The sequence below is a fragment of the Lithobates pipiens genome, unplaced genomic scaffold, assembly GCF_037356315.1.
Source record: "Lithobates pipiens isolate NorthernLeopardFrog02 unplaced genomic scaffold, aLitPip1_a1.2 Scaffold_18, whole genome shotgun sequence".
In the NCBI taxonomy this organism is placed as follows: domain Eukaryota; kingdom Metazoa; phylum Chordata; class Amphibia; order Anura; family Ranidae; genus Lithobates; species Lithobates pipiens.
The window spans coordinates 31477353-31493174 of NW_027507758.1; the positions used below are offsets into that span (position 1 = coordinate 31477353).

Sequence of the window (15822 nt, forward strand, 5' to 3'; positions counted from 1 at the left end):
AAAAAAATATGATTTTTACATGTCGGAGCGAAGTTTCAGAATTGGCCTGGATGCGAAGTGGTTAAGGTGCGCAGACCAGTGTGGCACAGGGTGCATATCCCTGCACTTGCACATGAGTCATATCACATAAGAAATGCAATGTTCACTTGGCAACTGTGTTATTAATGGACTTCCAGGTAAAGTGGTAGTAAACCGCCACCAATATAAAAATAAAGTGGGCCCCGCTGCAGGGTTAAGTCATAAGGTACCAATATGCACCGCATACTAGTACATTATGACAAACTTATCTGTAAAGCGGATCCCTCCCGCACAGCGCTGTCATGGCTCCCTAGGGCTGCCATCTTCACCCGGTCTTCCTTTCAGAATCGCAGGCTCTGGCTGTATGATGTCAATCCTGCACATTTGCGTGGGAGCCCTTGGCTCCGGCACAGAGCTCTGAAGGGGGCATGGTATGTATACCTTCTGACCGTGAGAATCCCTTGTAAATATTTCCTAAACAGTGCAAGTTTAGGAAATATTCACTGTACCTCCAGGTAAGCCTTATTATGGGCTTATCTGTAGGTACAAGTTTAAAAGTGGAATATATTTATTTTTTTATATATTTTTTTACAATTTCTCTGCATATATTTAATGCTTTGCATTGTTTATATACATACATGATTGAGATGGATTATGATTTACATACTGCACATATATTTGATTTATGTTTTGGAGATATGTATTGATACACGTGATTATATATTTTTTGATATATTATTTGAATTGCACTCACATATTTTGCACGGATTGTGTTAAGTAATTACACCTCATTATATATTTTGGTCTTATAGCACCACACTGATTGTTTGGTTTTTATATTTTGCTTTGGTGTAGTGGAAACACTGCCACAGTCCTGACTTGCTGTCCTTTTACCGAAGGACATAATTGCACAGATTGGGTTTGGTCAATCAGTACCTGGCTACATCTAGCCTCTCCCACTGCTTTCTGAATTCCAGTGCTGTCTCTGTTACTGAACTCCTCTATCCACTGTGAGCTGCAATGTCTGAGAAGGGGAGCGTGTGAGACACTGGAGGAGGATCTGGCTCAGTCAAGGAAGGTAAAGGAAGGTTTTTGTTAAAGAGGAAATAAACCCTGATGGTGGCTGCATCCATCTTCACCTCTCTTCCTTCCGGGGGCCATGGACTCTGGCTTTGTGATTGGCTGAAGTCTCATGCGCGCGGGAGCCGCCGGTCACGGCACGGGCTCTTTAGAAACTGTACAATCAAGCCCTTTCTTCAGTGCGCATGCGCTGATGATGTCACGCAAGTGTATATGGTAAATATCTCCTAAACCATGCAGGTTTAGAAGATATTTCCAGTACCTACAGGTAAGCCTTATTATAGCATGTGGTTCCACTCTAATGTTAGTTTCTGAAATTCTAACCACTACCGCAGCAGCGGTCTACTATTGCCTATGGGCAGATTTCCTGGATAACTTACCTGATATTCACACTGGGTGCCAGGCTTTAGGCACCCTTAGGGCGGCACAGTGGTGTAGTGGTTAGCACTCTCACCTAGCAGTAAGAAGGTCACTGGTTCAAATCCCAACCATGACAATACCTGCCTGGAGTTTGCATGTTCTCCCTGTGCCTGCGTGGGTTTCCTCCCACAATCCAAAGACATGCAGGTAGGTTAATTGGCTTCTGTCCAAAATTGGCCCTAGTATATGAATGGGGACCTTGGATTGCAGGCTCCTTGAGTATAGGGACCGATGTGGGTGTAGCAATGTACAAGGAAAGGGACCATTGTAGACACTCACTCAGGTTGAACTGGATGGACTGGTGTCTTTATTCAACCTAACAAACTATGAGTTGACCAATATGTTTTACTTTTTAATACATTTTTAAACGATATTGCGTAATGAGGTTTTTTCTGTCACATCTATCCACATGAGGAACATTTATCCCAAGCAACGCCAGTTTAAAGAAGATCTGCAGGGGCTGCCCCTCATGTGCGTTTGCCCATACTAGCGATAGTTGGTCCATTTTGAGGGGTGAGTTTACATCTATGTGGGGGCACCTTAGATAAGCACATATCAAGTACGGAATCCCGCATTTACTTTTGAGCACAAGCACTTTATTTGGGGCTTGGAATCTTTATTGTTCAACAATTTCAGTTATTTGAATTACACTAGCACTTTACTGGGACTTTGCAATTTTTCAGCGACTTTAGGTCGCCATTACACATTATGTTGTTGTTTTATATACCTATAGCATAAGAGCGCGGTTGTTTCTTTTTCATTTGTCATTAATTTGCACAGCAAATTTATTTCACTGCAGCTGTTAATTATTTGGTATTACTATATCTATTTTTTTTTATCCTTTTATATCTGTTTTTTACAATTGCCGCTTTGGTTATTTAATTAATTACAAGCCTTATTTTAGGCTTACCTGTAGGTAAAAGTGGTGTAACTAACTAGGTTTGCAACCACTTTAACTTTATGAATGTGATTCAAATAGTAACTGGATTTGGTATGTGTTTAGACTGTCAGCATTTAAAGAAGCATTTAGTTGCACTTTATATATAAAGTAGATTTCAGGTAATCATAGTGGCAGTATATAAAATAAATGGCGTTATGCTTTCATTTCAGATTTAAGTATATTTTAGTGCATCATCCTTCTAGCGTAGGCTACTAAGTAAATCTAGTTTCTGACTCCTTCTGTAATCAGGGGAGCATTAGCTCTGGTCTAATAGTGATGGTGCACTGTCTTCAATGGTATACAATGAAAATAACCGTGTAATATAATGTACAAAATCTAGTAATATATGTCTCAATGGACTACATCACTACCCTTTAGTGTTCAAAGTGACAAAATATGTAAACCTTTTTTGTCATGCGAACGTAGATTATATAGTGTAAATGCAAAACAAACAATTAAACAATGGTAAATTAATATATAATAGCTGTGCATAAAATCCAGTCCTTCAAAAATCTGGAAAAATCATGCTCAGAACGTTCATAAGTGAAGAAAAAATAACCAATTGCATGTTCCCATCCAACTCTTTCAAAAAATAGTGCCTTTGTGCAAAACAATTATGTTTGAAAGTCCTTGTGCATCACCACCATGCCCTTTAGAGTAAAGGATGGCCGCTTACCAGACCCATTGATCCCAAGGGATCATTTGTGCATATTGAATATCTCCATTAGAAGACTGCAGCTCTTTGCAGACCGCTCTCTTAGGCTCAAGTGCCGGACTCCCGGCGTACTTAGTATAGAAAGCAATGGAGGGGACTCGTAGTGCAAAACCATTTAAAAAACAAAATTGAATAAAAACATCTTGCACTTACAGAGTATACTCTTGTGTTTGAGCAAACAATATTACATCAGCACGGCCGCCTGCAAAATGGTCCGTGTGTCCTGACGTCAAACCTCTGGCTCGCCCCGACACAAGGTGTCAACTTTGATTGGAGACTGAGGGGAAATGCATCGGGGGGAGACATCAGGACACACTAATCGTTCTGCAGGCAGCCGTGCTGATGTGACATTGTTTGCTTAAACACAAGAGTATACTCTGTAAGTGCAAGAGTTTTTTTTTAAATTAAATTTTGTTTTTTAAATGGTAATGCACTATGAGTCCTCTCCATTGCTTTCAACACAAATGACTCTGGGAGTCGGGAACCTGGACTCACCTTGAGCCTCAGAGTGGTCTGCAAAGAGCTGCGGTCTTCTAACCAAGATATCCAATATGCATGAATGATCCCTTGGGATCTATAAGGCCGCGTACACACGGGCGGACTGTTCGCCCAACCTTGTCCGCTGAACAGTGTTTGGGCGGACAGTCCGCTCGTGTGTGGGCTTTCAGCGGACAGTTTCAGCGGACAGTTGGACGGACAAAGTCTTTCGGAAATTCCGAAAAACTGTCCGCTGAAACTGTGTTTGAGCGAACAGTCCGCCCGTGTGTGGGCCTGTCCGCTGTACTTTCGAAATGAGCGGACTGTTCCCGCTCGGAAAGTCCGCCCATTTCGAGCGCGTGTACAGGTAGGCGGGGCCCGCGAAGGAGACGTCGCGGGCTCCGCCGCCTGGAATGGGCTTAAAGGGGAACCCCAACGCCGAAAAAAATCGGCGTGGGGGTTCCCCCAAAGTCCACACCAGACCCTTGTCCGAGCACGCTACCCGGCCGGCCAGGAAAGGGGGGCGAGCGAGCGCACCCCCCCTCCTGAGCCGTACCAGGCCGCGTGCCCTCAACATGGGGGGGTGCCTTGGGGAAGGGGGGGCCGCGCGCCCCCCCCCACCCCAAAGCACCTTGTCCCCATGTTGATGAGGACAAGGGCCTCTTCCCGACAACCCTGGCCGTTGGTTGTCGGGGTCTGCGGGCGGGGGGCTTATCGGAATCCGGGAGCCCCCTTTAAGAAGGGGGCCCCCGGATACCGGCCCCCCACCCTATGTGAATGAGTATGGGGTACAATGTACCCCTACCCATTCACCTGTGAAATAAAGTACAAAAAAAAACACAACACAGGGAAAAAATATTTTATTGCACAGCTCCGGGGGTCTTCCGTCTTCGGGGGTCTTCTCGCCGGACTCCTCCGCTATCTGTGTGTAGCTCTTTTACTAGCGGAGGAGTCCGGCTTTCTTCCTCCCCGCCGCCGGCCTCTTCTCCCGACTTCGGGGGTCTTGTCCCCCTCTTCGGTTCTTCTGCCGGGCCACCGCGCCTTCTTGTAGCTCTTTTGCAGGCGGTGGCCTGGTCTTCTGTCGCCGCTGCCTTCCGTTCTTCTGTCGCCGCCTTCGGTTCTTCTGCCGGGCCACCGCGCCTTCTTGTAGCTCTTTTACAGGCGGTGGCCCGGTCTTCTGTCGCCGCTGTCGTCGCCGCCGCCTTCCGTTCTTGTTCTTCTTCTTGTTCTTCTTCTTCTTCTCCTGGAGATGTTGACTCGACGAGCTCTCCGGCCGGAATGCCAGAGCCGCGCTGTGCGGTCACTTATATAGTGACAATGGGGCGGTGTCACATGGTATATGTCACATGGGTTGGTCACATGGTGACCCCGCCCCCTTACGATGTCATAGTCCCCATGTGACATCAACCCATGTGACCAACCCATGTGACATATACCATGTGACACCGCCCCATTGTCACTATATAAGTGACCGCACAGCGCGGCTCTGGCATTCCGGCCGGAGAGCTCGTCGAGTCAACATCTCCAGGAGAAGAAGAAGAACAAGAAGAAGAACAAGAACGGAAGGCGGCGGCGACGACAGCGGCGACAGAAGACCGGGCCACCGCCTGTAAAAGAGCTACAAGAAGGCGCGGTGGCCCGGCAGAAGAACCGAAGGCGGCGACAGAAGAACGGAAGGCAGCGGCGACAGAAGACCGGGCCACCGCCTGCAAAAGAGCTACAAGAAGGCGCGGTGGCCCGGCAGAAGAACCGAAGAGGGAGACAAGACCCCCGAAGTCGGGAGAAGAGGCCGGCGGCGGGGAGGAAGAAAGCCGGACTCCTCCGCTAGTAAAAGAGCTACACACAGATAGCGGAGGAGTCCGGCGAGAAGACCCCCGAAGACGGAAGACCCCCGGAGCTGTGCAATAAAATATTTTTTCCCTGTGTTGTGTTTTTTTTTGTACTTTATTTCACAGGTGAATGGGTAGGGGTACATTGTACCCCATACTCATTCACATAGGGTGGGGGGCCGGTATCCGGGGGCCCCCTTCTTAAAGGGGGCTCCCGGATTCCGATAAGCCCCCCGCCCGCAGACCCCGACAACCAACGGCCAGGGTTGTCGGGAAGAGGCCCTTGTCCTCATCAACATGGGGACAAGGTGCTTTGGGGTGGGGGGGCCGCGCGGCCCCCCCTTCCCCAAGGCACCCCCCCATGTTGAGGGCACGCGGCCTGGTACGGCTCAGGAGGGGGGGCGCGCTCGCTCGCCCCCCTTTCCTGGCCGGTCGGGTAGCGTGCTCGGACAAGGGTCTGGTGTGGACTTTGGGGGAACCCCCACGCCGATTTTTTTCGGCGTTGGGGTTCCCCTTTAAGCCCATTCCAGGCGGCGGAGCCCGCGACGTCTCCTTCGCGGGCCCCGCCTACCTGTACACGCGCTCTAAATGGGCGGATTTGCCTCCTCCTTACGTGGGCGAGTCCGTTCATTTCAAAAGTTGAGCGAACTGTTTGGCAAACAGTTCGCTCAAACAGTCCGCTCGTGTGTGGGCAAGTCCGCTCATGCAAATTTTGAGCGGACTGTTTGCCGAAACTGTTTGACGAACAAGGTTGGGCAAACAGTCCGCGCGTGTGTACGCGGCCTTAGTATTGTAAGCGGCCATCCTTTACTCTAAAGGGCACGGTGGTGATTCACAGACACTTTCAAACATACCGGTATTTTTTTGCACAAAGGCAATATTTTTTGAAGGAGTTCGCCATACTAGCGATTTAGCATTGTTTAATTATTGTTTGTTTTGCATTTTGCACTATAACCTACACTCACATGACAAAACAAGGTTTACATGTTTTCTCACTTTGAACACTAAAGGGTGGTGATATAGTCCATTGAGACATATATTACTATATTTTAAACATTTGCTTGATTAGACTGCACGGTTATTTTCACTGTGTTGGAGGCAGCGCACCATTACTATTATACTACTATTATCCAATCCTAGCATTCAAGGAAAACATTGGAGCAGTAGTCCCGATATTATTGTGTCCCTCAGGAATTGATATTTGCTTTGGTCTGTTTAGGGTTTCACAGCTTGGGTGTTTTATAGTTTCCCCTGCCTCTGGGAGAAACTTACAAAACTTAGGGCAGGAAATTCAAATAACTGGCCTGCATATTTACTATGTCCTGGTCAGTTCTTGGGGGGGGGGGGGGGGGTGTTGTATCCAGAAGGTGGTCTTGGCGGTGGTAAATACCTGGAAGCCCTAATGCCCCGTACACACGAGCGGACTTTTCAACATCCAAAGTCCGAAGGACCGAGTCCGTCAGACTATCCGATCGTGTGTGGGCTGCAACGGACTTTTGATTCGCCAAAGTCTGACGGACTTTAGAAATGAAGCATGCTTAAAATTTTCCCGAAGGAACTCCGCCGGACCCGGTCCCCTTCGAAAACTCCGCTCGTGTGTATGCTACTCCGACGGACTAAAACCGACGCTAGGGCAGCTATTGGCTACTGGCTATGAACTTCCTTATTCGAGTCAGGTCGTACGTCATCACGTTCGAATCCGTCGGAGTTTAGTGTGATTGTGTGTGGCCAAGTCCGTTCGGCCGAAAAGTCTGTCAGAACTCCGTCGGAACTCCGTCGGAACTCCGGCGGAACTCCTTTGGAAGTCTGTCGGACATAAGTCCTCTCGTGTGTACGGGGCATAAGGAGACTGTTTTTTCCCCAGCAGGGAAGGTTCAGGAGGCCGCTTGCTTCTAAATCACCTATGGACTTAGTTGATGTTCTCCAGGATCTCAGCTGCTGCAGGGCTGGAGACCTGGGACTAACCTAGATCTGGATACTGTACTGTTACAAGTTCTGCATGCAACAAATCACAAAAAGACAAACCCCCAAACTGTTTATTGCAAAAAATGGGGGAAAGACAAGCTTGGGACTTTAAATGGGATGTGGGGAAAGGTTCACGCCCCCATCTCTTGGAGCCAGAATGAATGAACTGTTGCTTGGGTGACTGGCGGCCTCTGTACTGTTCAAAAGAATCTGTTATATACAGAAGCCCTTACAGGTAGCATTACATTAGTATTGTACTTACAGCACCAAAGGCAACAGAAAGCATGGTTTGCATTTTGGCATTGTCCACAGATCCGACAATCCCCTTCTTATATAGTAATGTGCTCCCCGCGAGCGTCCAGAACTTGATGTGTTTTACTCCGACAGATACAAATTGTGTGTCCGAGTCTGGACGAAATTCGGCCACAAATATTCTCTCCATGTGGCCTCCTTTACTGGCGACTTTTGCACCTGGGAAACATGAATGTCAACTTTAACTAGACAAAATAGATTTTTATGAATTATTTTTCATTGAAAAAGGAAACACCATGTGGCACTGTCATAAGAGAACACTTAATTAAGGAGAATTAATTCACAATGGATATGTATGTGGCTAGCATAGGACTGACACTTACCTTCTTGCCATCTCCATACAGTTATGGTATGTTCAGGATCGACTCCCACTGACAAGAGCAGCTTTCCGGTGGCACTGAAATTAATGAATCCTACCCCCTTGGCATGGAAACATCTCAGAATGGACAGAGTCTGCTTGTTCATGGCATCCCAGATATGAATGGATGGTGTAGCCCCTGCATTGAAGAAAGCCACAGCAGTCAACTGCTAGCAAACAAACCCGGGTGGGCTTTTAGTTCATAAACATTTGTTAATAAGGCAGAGTTCCTGGCATTTTACCATGTAGCGTTTAGCCAGATGCATGACTTTTTAGGAACTATGGTGAAAGCATTTGTAATCTGTGGACTTTATGGGATTTTTACATATAGCGATAGTATAGGAATTCCACCCTTTCCACTCCTTTACATCTTTCCAGATTTACATACATATCAAGCTGTCCAACTTGAGAAGGCATATAACCAGCCAGGTCACCTACAATGGTTACCTTTTCTTTACATGGTGTACATCTAGGTAAAATCTAGTTTCTTGGTTTAGGATAGAGTGGGGAACAGTTAGACCCTCTGTCAATTTTTTGTTAATTTTTTGCTGTCTGTGTCCCTATTGGTGTGTTACCCATCCCTATCCTGCTGATCACTGCGTCATTTTTAGCAGTGCTTTACTGTCAATTTCGTGATGCTATTCGGCTGTTAGCGGGGCGCATTTACCCGCCACTAGTGGCAGAGAAAGGGTTGAAACAACCCGCAAAGCGCTGCTGGTGGTACAGCCATGCTGCCCATTGATTTCAATGGGCAGGAGCGGTATATACCGCTCCTTCACTGCTCCAAAGATGCTTCTAGCAGGACTGCCAGAACACCGCTCCAGTGTGAAAGGCCTCGGGCTTTCACATTGGAGACACAGGAGCGGCACTTTCAGGGCCCTTTGCAGGCGCTATTTTTAGCACTGTGGTACCTGCAAAGCTCCCCAATGTGAAAGGGGTCTAAGTTAAAGTGGAAGTAAACCCTCCTATTGTTTTCAGCCAAGGAAACTGCCATCTTGGCCTCTGTTTAATCTTCAACTGCCACAATGCTGCACATGTTATCAGTTATGACACCAGCCATTTGATGGTTTGACAGTTTGGTTGAGAACGCAACCGATGTGACAGTTACATTCTTGGTACATGCCAGGAAATGTAACTGTTTTTGATACTGTTAAATCGCTGGGTTTACGTCCGCTTTAATAAAAACAATCTATGCCTACTTTTGCATTATCTTTGGCACAGTCCTCATATTTTATGGGTTCATCTGGGGTAAAAAGGTTGAGAAAGGCTGCTCTACAGGATAATGGTTTGTGAACTAGACATTCCTATGGTAGGTCTATAAATTAAGCAGCCAACATGCTGCGTCAGATATTGTATATAAACATTCATGATGTAACATGAAATGGGATAGAGTCTGTAAAACATGTGCCATCATTCATAGTATCCTAGACAGCATGATACCAAAAACAACCTTGTCTAAATACATGTAAAATTATGAGTAATAATAATACAAATATACATTTATACACATTCACACACAAAATATGCCTTTATTTACAAGAATCTGAGCATGGACCCTTAGACCCCTTTCACACTGGGGCATTTTTCAGGTGTTTTTCAGGCGCTTTAGCGTTAAAAAAGAAAAAGCGCCTGTAAAGCGCTTGAAAGAAGCCTCATCTGCAATCCCAATGTGAAAGCCCAAGTGCTTTAAGAGCCCTTTCACAATGTCAGTGCCCGAAAAAAGCTTGTAAAGCGCCGCTTAAACCAACAGCGCTTTACCAGCGTTTTCCGAGCCCTATTGGGGCGCTTTTAACCCCTGCTAGTGGCCAAATAAAGGGTTAAAAGCGCCTACAAAGCACTGCTGCCAAAAGCGCTTTGCAGCCGCTTTTCAGGCATTTTGCAGGCGCTTCCCATTGATTTCAATGGGAAGGGGCGCATTAGGAGTAGTGTATTCACCACTCCAAAAGCGCTGCAAAGAAGCTGCTTGCAGGACTTTTTTTGACACCCTGCCAGCACAGCGCCTCAGTGTGAAAGCACTCGGGCTTTTACATTGGGATTGCAGTTGCGGCTTCTTTCAGGCGCTTTACAGGCGCTTTTTTTAAAGCTAAAAGCGCCTGAAAAACGCCCCAGTGTGAAAGGGGTCTCAGCGTGAAAGCACTCGGGCTTTCACATTGGGATTGCAGATGAGGCTTCTTTCAAGCGCTTTACAGGCTCTGTTTTTAACGCTAAAGCGCCTGAAATATGCCCAGTGTGAAAGGGGTCTAAGTGTGAAAGCACTCGGGCTTTCACATTGGGATTGCAGGTGAGGCTTCTTTCAAGCGCTTTACAGGCGCCTTTTTTAACGCTAAAGCGCCTGAAAAACGCCCCAGTGTGAAAGGGGTCTTATAGCTAAAATATAAATCTATGCATACAGATTTACATACACAAAGAAACAGAGATTGAAACAATACAGGTCAGATAATTACTATACAAGTCTAAACTGACATACTACAAGCTTGTGATAACAGGACGTATGTGGTTTATGAAGAATGACTCAAGTCTAGAATAGCCATGGACAGCCTGTTGCTTTCCGTCTTGGAAACTTAAAGCCCCTTTGCAGGCCATCAGGATCTGTCATTTGTCAACAGTTGCCCAAAGTCAATCTAGTGAAAATGTGTGAGACATGGGGGACATTGTGCCTGGATACTAGTGCCATGCAAAGACGTGAACATGGGGGATATGTACCTGAACCCGGTACAGCTACAGACAAAACATATGGACTAAAGAGGATCTGTAAACTAGTACTACACGACAGTTATGGTAAGCCTTACCTGAGTACTCAGCAATTTCACCTGCGTTGTGAGAGCAATGGCAAATGGGGAAGTGTCAGGGATAACCAACAACTGAAATAAGTAGTATTTCTAATGCCGAGGCAAGCTAGATCAGCATTAGAGGCATGCAAACACAAAATGTTTAACGTATGAGAATGACAGGAAAAGAAATAGATATAGAACTATTGTTTAGTAAATATAGGTATAAAACACAGGGCTTAACAAAGTCATTAATAGAATTTATTACATAAACGTTAATTTGTGCCTGGCAGCCTTTTTATTTGAATTACAAATTATTTTCACACATATAAATGCATGTGTTGCTGAAAATTAAATTTGATTGTCTCTGCTTAATATATTTAAGTGTGCACTACATTACCAAAAGTATTGGGACACCTGCCTTTACACCACATTAATTTATTGGCATCCCAGTCTTAGTCCGTTGGGTTCAATGTTGAGTTGGCCCACCCTTTGCAGCTATAACAGCTCCAATGCTTCTGGGAAGGCCGTCCACAAGGTTTAGGAGTGTGTCTATGGGAATGTTTGACCATTCTTGCAGAAGTGAATTTATGAGGTCAGACACTGATGTTGGACAAGAAGGCCTGGCTCACAGTCTCTGTTCTAATTGGTGTTCTATTGGGTTGAGGTCAGGACTCTGTACAGGCCAGTCAAGTTCCTCCACCCCAAACTCGCTCATCCATCTCTTTATGGACCTTGCTTTGTGCATCGGTGAGCAGTCATGTTGGAAGAGGAAGGGGCCGTCCCCAAACTGTTCCCACAAAGTTGGGAGCATGAAATTGTCCAGAATGTCTTGATAGGCTGTCACCTTAAGAGTTTTCATCACTGGAACTAAGGGGCCAAGCCCAACCCTTAAAAGAAAACCCCACACCATAATCTCCCCTCCACCAAATGATTTGGACCAGTGCACAAAGCAAGGTCCATAAAGACATGGATGAGCGAGTTTGGGGTGGAGGAACTTGACTGGCCTGTACAGAGTTCTGACCTCAACCCGATAGAACACCTTTGGGATGAATTTGAGCAGAGACTGGGAGCCAGGCCTTCTCATACACATCAGCGCCTGACCTTACAAATGCGCTTCTGGAAGAATGGTCAATCATTCCCATAGACACACTCCTAAACCTTGTGGACGGCCTTCCAAGAAGAGTTGAAGCTGTTATAGCTGCAAAGGGTGGGCCAACTCAATATTGAACCCTCCGGACTAAGACTGGGATGTCATTAAAGTTCATGTGTGTGTGTGTAAATCAATGGGCTCAAATTGCACCACATTGAATTGCATGTGCATTGCACAGGAACGCAGTGCAGTTCCCATGCAATTCCCATACGGCTCTCAGTGTGAACTGATGCTCACTGACTATGCAGCTTCTTTATCATTTAATCCTTGCCTAAGTTTCAGTGTAAACTGCTGCCATGATCACTGTCCCAAGTTTTCTGTTTCGGGGGTGGCTCCTTTCTCTTGCAGCATCCCATGGAGCCACCCTTGCATGCAGGTAATAGAGTCATGTCTCCCTACACTGTGTGCATCAATAGAAACACACAGCCCCATAGCCTAGGATGGCAAGGCACTTCTCTCTTCACTCCTCCTTACTCCTCCCTTCTCCAAGCTAACAAGACTGCTCTGTCCATTGTTAACTTATTCCTGTGAAGACTCGACCTTCAGGAACCAGCAGCACTGAAAGTGGTAAACTGCAAGTGCTGGGAAAATAAATTTCACAAACTAGAGAATGTTTACTTTATTATGTTTATTGTGTTTGCTCCTATTTAGAATCATATGGTCCAAAAACCAAGTGATCAAACACTGCCGATCGCTCAGTTCTCACAGCTCTCTGCTCAAACCCCCCCCGGAACGCTCACTGGAGCAGCTGGCTCAGGCATTAAGCAGCTCGCTAGAAGATTGGCTCTGTGATGTTAGCCCGCTGTCTGCTGAAAACGGGTCACAAAGCCTTCTGGCCTGTGCACACAGTCGGACATTCCAATGACAAAATCCGTCGGATCTTTTCTGACGGATTTTGGCCCAAACTTGTCTTGCATACACACTGTCGCACGAAGCTGTTGGAAAATCCGATCGTTTAGAACAAGGTGACGTACAAACATGTACGACGGGACTTTAAAGAGGCCAGTAGCCAATAGCTTTTGTCTCGCAATTTATTCTGAGCATGTGTGGCACTTTGTGCGTCAGAATTGTCTACACACGATCGGAATTTAAATGATCGGATTTTGTTATCGGAAAATTTTAGATCCAGATCTCAAACTTTGTGTGTCGGAAATTCCGACTGAAAAATTCCAATGGAGCCCACACACGATCGGAATTTCCGACAACACAGTCCGCACATTGGCATTAAGGTTTTTCCATTGTCTTCCACTGCTGTCAATCAAAACCTGCGACATGGGAGCGAGGGGCGGGGCTAAGTCCCGATGTATGTGTCAACTGAAGCAGAAGTGGGACTCGGGAGCGAGCCCGCATAGGTGCCCCCATGTAAATCGGCTTTCCATGGGGGCACCCAATAACAGGAGGGGCCTGGAGTGCCGACCGGGGATTCCAGAAGAAGTGGATCAGGGCTGCTCTGTTCAAAACCAGGTAAGAGCAGGTAAATATAGACATTTTTATTTGTTATTTTTTTAATCAAATGTTTACAACCACTTTACACCTAATTTAAAGCGCAGGAAGAAAAAAACATTTAAAGTCAGCAGCTACAAATACTGCAGCTGCTGACTATTAATATATGGACACTTACCTGCCCAGGGCGCCCGCAATGTCTTCACCCGAAGCCAACCAGTCCCTCGGCTCCAGGTGGAGGCATCGGCATCTTCGGCAAGGGAATCAGGAAGTGAAGCCTTGCGGCTTCACAGTCTGGTTCCCTACTGTGCATGTACAAATCACGCTGCACGATCTCACTGGTCCCTGCTGTCTTCTGGGACCTGTGTGTACCCCAGAAGACAGCAGGGGGGACGGAGGAGGGGCCTGACATGGCGTAGATAGCTGCGGATACTACGGCGATCTATGCTGCCCCCTCCCCCCTGAAAGGTGCCAAATGTGACACCAGAAGGGGGGGGGGGGATCCGAAAAGCAGAAGCTCCATTTTTAGGTGGAACTCCGCTTTAAGTATAAAGACTACTTTTCTTTACACATATTTTATGATGAAATGACTGTTTATGTCATTATGTTTTCTTAACTTTGACATCCTCGTCATCTTAAAATCATTAATTATTATTAAAATGTATTGTTTTCATTTAATTTCAAACATGTACAAAGAACAGTTTTTCGGTCATGTAAGCCCAGCGCACTTTATATATGCTAAGCAAAAATGAAACATTTAAAATAAAAAACACTTATTATATCTTCTAATGCATCTAAAAAAAATGCAGGGGGGCGAGGGGAGGTGGAGGGGGTGCATTTCTAGCAGCTCTGTGCACGTAGCTGGATGTAGTTACATGAATGACACCATATTCTAACTTTGTTTATCTTGCATCAATACGGGATGTCAGGTGGGGAGGTGGGAGATGGCAGATGATGCAAGAGGTTGTAACAAAGTTAATAATGGATTAGCTCTGAACAATGTCCTCTAGCTACTGACATCAACTAACTTTCTTTTAATGATGCAACAAACTTTTCCCAGTTGCAAGATGCAGTGGTAAATCATATAACAGTTTCTAATTTTAAGATAAGTACAGTAAGAGTTACATAAAAAGTTTTTTCCCTGGTTAAGTGGACGTGAACTCAAAAGAGTAAAGATTTCCTATTTATTGAGATTTGATGATGTCACTACTGTGCTGCTCACTGTTCTCCTTGCTGGAGAGGGAGCTGTATCGGAGGACCTGCAGTGCATTTTAAGCAAATGTTTACTGAGGCTCTCACAGGAGAGATGGGTAACAACACCACAGCCCTAAAACACAGGGCAGTCACTTATACACTACAAATGCTCTGAAGGTGGCGCCCAAACACCAATGTTATTGTTTTTGGGGGAAGAACAAAGAGTTTTTTCTCAGGATAAGCAACCAATCTACTGTGATGTTGGGGTGATTACACTCATGTGGCAGATGCTTTTCCCAATGTGTCAGTGTAAATTGTTTTTTAGGGCATGGCAGCCCACTTTTATTGAATAAAACAAATAGTTTACATAATCATCAGTTGCCCACACAGGGGTTCTTCCAATTCAACATGAACAGACAACTGAAAATGCCAAGCCACCTGGCGCGCTTGTCAGTAGCACTGCTGCTCTTCTTACCAGTCTCTCCTGTGTTGTCCAGCTCTCCTGCTTCACTTCATACTCTTAGCCTTCAGTCGCAGCACCCTGCTGCATGGCCTATTCCAGGCCTTTGCATAGGGGTTCTCCTGACACCCCACCTGACTCCTGGAACAAGACCCTGTGTCTCATGGCTGCTGGCTGGGGCTCCTCTGACCCCTCGGTGAGACCTTGTGTCTCCAAACTGGGAGCCTTGAGCTATCTTCAGGCATGATTATATAATGACCCTGCACACCTGTTTACTCGCACAGGCTGCAGGCATGCACTAAAATCTGGACGCAGGATTGAAGGTTCCATCCATACCAACAACAACTTAAAAATACATCCACAACTCTGCCCCCCAGCTACATCACTAACCTAGTTTCAAAATACCAACCAAATCGTTCTCTTCGTTCCTCCCAAGATCTCCTGCTCTCTAGTTCCCTTGTCACCTTCTCCCATGCGCGTCTCCATGACTTTTCCCGAGCCTCTCCTATCCTATGGAACTCCCTACCCCAATCTGGCCGACTATCTCCTACTCTGTTTTCTTTTAAACGATCCCCTAAAACCCTTCTCTTCAGCGGAGCCTATTCATCCCCCACCTAACAACTGTACTTTTATTTTCTCCATCAGATCATCCCCCACAGTTATTACCTTTTTGTATCATTTGACCCTTCC

General features: G+C 46.1%; 1 protein-coding gene across 4 annotated transcripts in view; it reads right to left on the bottom strand.

Annotated features, from left to right (window-relative positions):
* Positions 1 to 15822, bottom strand: part of EML6 (EMAP like 6) — a 295572-nt gene that overhangs the window by 27735 nt on the left and 252015 nt on the right. For 3 of the 4 annotated variants that reach the window (XR_013276589.1, XM_077485543.1, XM_077485540.1), the window contains 3 exons: positions 10904 to 10924; positions 8080 to 8253; positions 7707 to 7915 (listed from right to left, as the gene is read on the bottom strand). Coding sequence is in view for 3 of the 4 variants with exons in the window: in XM_077485543.1 (XP_077341669.1) it covers positions 7707 to 7915; positions 8080 to 8253; positions 10904 to 10924 (404 nt within the window). In the remaining variant the exon portion in view is untranslated. The remainder of the gene's footprint in view (positions 1 to 7706; positions 7916 to 8079; positions 8254 to 10903; positions 10925 to 15822) is intronic. The other variant, XM_077485542.1, reaches the window with a different exon arrangement.